The sequence below is a fragment of the Chiloscyllium plagiosum genome, chromosome 17, assembly GCF_004010195.1.
Source record: "Chiloscyllium plagiosum isolate BGI_BamShark_2017 chromosome 17, ASM401019v2, whole genome shotgun sequence".
Taxonomy (NCBI): domain Eukaryota; kingdom Metazoa; phylum Chordata; class Chondrichthyes; order Orectolobiformes; family Hemiscylliidae; genus Chiloscyllium; species Chiloscyllium plagiosum.
The window spans coordinates 71775502-71780269 of record NC_057726.1 but is presented as its reverse complement, the minus strand read 5'-3'; the positions used below and the strand labels follow the sequence as shown (position 1 = coordinate 71780269).

Below are 4768 nucleotides of genomic sequence, written 5' to 3'. Positions count from 1 at the left end.
TAATCTGATTCCATAAGACTTCAAGAAATCCAGCGTCAACGGTAAGGACTTCTTTCCTGACTGTATATCAGTATCATACCTCTGATGGATGTGTTGCTGGTCAGACAGGACAGAATCTGGGATGATGATGGTGATATCTGAGACATTTAGGGGCGGCACAGTGGCACAGTGGTTAGCACTGCTGCCTCACAGCGCCAGAGACCTGGGTTCAATTCCTGCCTCAGGCGACTGACTGTGTGGAGTTTGCACGTTCTCCCCGTGTCTGCGTGGGTTTCCTCGGGGTGCTCCGGTTTCCTCCCACAGTGCAAAGATGTGCAGGGTCAGGTGAATTGGCCATACTAAATTGCCCGTAGTGTTAGGTAAGGGGTAAATGTAGGGGTATGGGTGGGTTTAGCTTCGGCGGGTCGGTGTGGACTTGTTGGGCCGAAGGGCCTGTTTCCACATTGTAATGTAATCTAATCTAATCTAATTACCTGCAATGCAAAATCTGAGGAGTAATCAGACTTTTTTTTGAGATTGATATTACTTCAATTTCTTACTATTGGATTACAAAAGTGTTATATTTCAAAAACATTGCTTATAAAAACACATGTAGAAACATTTGTAATTATCAATTTTTTGATGCAGAAAATTCAACTCTGGTCAAACTCATGTACTAAATCTATTCACCTGGTTTTATATATTTATTACAGTTAATGTGTTGGCGATTGTAATCCTTTCCCAGGGAAACTGCGGTCTATCTAAGTGTATCACCCGGTACCTGATAGCCATGGCGGCAGCAGATCTCCTCGTTGTCATCACTGATGGCATGCTGAGATGGCTTATTATGTATTTCCCAGTGTCTTTCCTGGATATTACACATGTCTGTAGTCTGATTATGGTGTTCATTCCGGCAACCACAATGAATTCTGTCTGGTTGACTGTTGCTTTCACCTTTGATCGATTTGTGGCTATTCGCTGCCATAAGTTTAAAACAAAATATTGTACCGAGAAAACTGCAGCCATGATTATTGGAACAGTGAGTGCACTGAGCTGTTTGGAAAGCATTCCCTGGTTTTTCATATTCCAATCCAAATACATCTTCAATAACCTGCCGTGGTTTTGCATCACAAAACCAGAGTTTTACACTTCAATCTACTGGACGTTATATGGTGTACTCCATCGCCTTCTATCTCCTTTACTGCCATTTGCTATTATTCCTTTTTTGAACACTCTGACTGTCAGACATGTTTTAGTAGCAAGCAAAGCCCGCAGGAGACTCCAGAAGGACAGTGACAGGGAGAGGCCCCATGACCCAGAGATGGGCAAACGCAGAAAATCCATCATTTTACTATTTGCTATCTCAGGCAGCTTCATTATTTTATGGACTCCTTATGTGGTATGTTTCCTACTTCAACGAATTGCATTAATGCATGGTTATTCTCCACTGCCCCCAACTGCAGGTACCATTGGATACCTTGTCTCTCTCCTCACTACTTGTACAAACACTTGTATATACACCGTGACCCAAAGGCAATTTCGAGAGCAACTGAGAACAATTGTGAAACTCCCTCTCACTCTGATTCTCAGATCCATCAAATGAAACAATTTGCCTGCATTAGAATTCAATTCCATCCCGAAATCATCTTATATCTGAGCTGATCATCTGTGGGCTCACAACACCATGGAGCAGGGTTTTGCCCATAAATCAGAGATCAAAGAAAATCTTCATTCATTTTTTACTTTCAAGGACTTATCCATTTCCCCTCTGGATTATTCTAGTGTCAATATCCACCATCCTGTCAGGCAGGCCAGACCATATTGCATCCACTCAGTGAGTAAATATTTTGATTTCTCACTCCCTTCTATTTCACCGTCCAATTATTTCCCACTTGGGTTTCTGGCTACTACAATACGTCAGTATGAACACTTCCTTCTCATTGATGATACCATGGACTTGCCTACTTCTGTTCAATTTCTCTTCACCGACTCTGTGAAGAACAGCCCCTATTTCTGCAGCATCACTCCTGAACTGAAATTCCTCATCCCTAGTAGAAACAATAAATCACCTCCACAACCTCACAGAGTCTTTAAATGTATGTCTTGCGATGAACTGAACATTGCATCCTGAGATACAATAAGTAACTCAAGTGGATGTATTGGTGGCAATCCTCCAAAATTCCTTAGATTCACGAGAAGTCCCAGAGGATTAGAGAGCTACCAGTGTAACATTTTAATTTCGAAAGGGAAGGAGATGTAAAAAATGCAACTATAGCCTACATGTGCTTTGATTTATGCATATATTTCTACAAATTACATTGCATGAATACGAGAATATAAAACATTAGAGCGCAGTACAGGCCCTTCAGCCCTCAATGTTGCGCCGAGCTGTGGAACTAATCAGAAGCCTATCTATCCTACACTATTCCATTTTCATCCATGTGTTTATCCAATAACCATTTAAATGCCCTTAAACTTGGTGAGTCAACTATGTTGCAGGCAGTGTGTTCCATGCCCCTACTACTCTCTGAGTAAAGAAACTACCTCTGACATTTGTCCTATATTTATCACCCCTCAGTTTATAGCTATGTCTCCACATACCAGCCATCACCATCCGAGGAAAAAAGCTCTCCCTGTCCACCTGAACTAACCCTCTGATTATCTTATACTTCTCAATCCAGTCACCTCTCAAACTTCTTTGCTCTAACGAAAACAGCCTAAAGTCCCTCAGCCTTTCCTCGTAAGACCTTCCCTCCATACCAGGCAACATCCTAATAAATCTCCTCTATCACTTTCCGAAGCTTCCACACCCTTCCTACAATGCAGTGACCAGAACTGCATGCAATACTCCAAGTGTGGCCGCACCAGAGTTTTGCACAGCTGTAACATGACCTCATGGATCCGAAACACCATCCCTCTACCAACAAAAGCCTACACACCATATGCCTTCTTAACAATTATATCAATCTGGGTGGCAACTTTCAGGGATCTATGTACATGGACACTGAGATCTCTCTGCTCTTCTGCACTTCCAAGAATCTTACCATTAGCCCAATACTCTTTATTCCTGTTACTCCTTCCAAAGTGAATCACCTCAAATTTTTCCACTCTAAACTCAATTTCCCATCTCTCAATCTCGCTTAGCAGCTAATCTTTGGCCCTCTGTAAACTGCAAAATCCTTCAGCAGTACCCACAACTCACCTAACCTTGGTGCCATCTGCAAATGTACTAACGCATCCTTCTACGCCTTCTTCCAAGTCACTTATAAAAATGACAAACAGCAGTGGACTCAAAACAAATCCCTGCAGTATGCCACCAGTAACTGAAATCCAGGATTAACATTTCCCATCAACCACCACACTCTGTCTTCTTTCAGCTCGCCAGTTTCTGTTCCAAACCGCTAAATCGCCGTCAATCCCAAAACCCTGTATTTTGTGAAATAGCCTACTGTGGGGAACCGTTGAAATTCATATACACCACTTTACCTTCATGCACTTGTTTGGTCACCTTCTCAAATAACTCAATAAAGCTTGAGGTACGACCAACCCCTTCACAAAATCATGTTAACTATCCCAAAACAACTTATTCCTTTCTCGAAGATTATAAATCCTATCTGTTATAAGCCTTTTCCAACACTTTACCCACAACGGAAGCAAGGCTCATTGGTCTATACTTGCCAGGACTGTCTTTACTCCATTTCTTAACAAGAGGGCAACATTTGCTATCCTCCAGTCTACTCTCACTATTCCTGTAGACAATGATGACATAAAGATAAAAGCCAAAAGCTCTGCAATCTCCTCTCTGTGTTCCCAGAGAATCCTCGGATAAATCCCATCCAGCCCAGGGGACTTGCCTATTTTCACATTCTGCAGAATCACTGACACCTCCTCCTTGTGAACCTCAATCCCATCCAGTCGAGGAGTCTGTATCTCAGTATTCTCCGCAACAACATTGTTTTTTTCCAGTGTGAATACTAAGGAAAAATATTCATTTAGTTCTTCCCCTATCTCCTCGGACTCCGTGCACAACTTCCCACTACTGTCCTTGATTGGCTGTAATCTTTTTCTAGTCATTCTTTTATTCCTCATTTACCTCTAGAAAGCTTGAGGTTTTCCTTGATCCTACCTGCCAATGACATCTCACGTCTCCTCTTGGCTCTTCTTAGCTCTCTCTTTAGGTCTTTCCTGACCAACTTGTAACTCTTAAGCGCCCAAACTAAGCCTTCACATTTCCTCCTAACATAAGCTTTCTTCTTCCTCTCGACAAGAGATTCAACTTCTTTAATAAACCACGGCTCCCTTGGTCGACCACTTCTGCCCTGCCTGACATGTACATAGTTATCAAAGGCAAATGTGAATAAACTCCACATTTCAATTGTGTCCATCCCCTGCAGTTTCCTTCCACATCCTAAGCATCCTAAAACTTGCTTATTCACATCATAATTGCCTTTCCCCCAGCAATAATGCATGCCCTGCGTTATATACCTATCCCTTTCCATCGCTAAAGTAAACATAACCAAATTGTGGTCACTATCACCAAAGTGCTCACCTACTCCAAATCTAACACCTGTCCAGGTTCCTTACCCAGTACCAAATCCAATGTGACCTCACCTCTTATTGGCTTGTCCATACAGAGGAACCTCAATTATCCAAAGGCGGGCAGGTGCCCATCTGCCCGCCTCCAAACCCCATCCAACACTGCCCCCTGACCACTCCCAAACCCATCCAGCACCACCCTGCCCTCCCCCAAACACATTCAACACTGCCCCCCGCCTTCCCCCAAACCCCA

General features: G+C 42.9%; 1 protein-coding gene across 1 annotated transcript; it reads left to right on the top strand.

Moving 5' to 3' along the window:
* Positions 1-769: 769 nt before the first annotated feature.
* LOC122558654 (G-protein coupled receptor 52-like) lies at positions 770-1582 on the top strand. The gene has a single exon (XM_043707452.1). It carries the CDS (start codon positions 770-772, stop codon positions 1580-1582), a length of 813 nt encoding a protein of 270 aa, XP_043563387.1.
* Positions 1583-4768: the final 3186 nt, after the last annotated feature.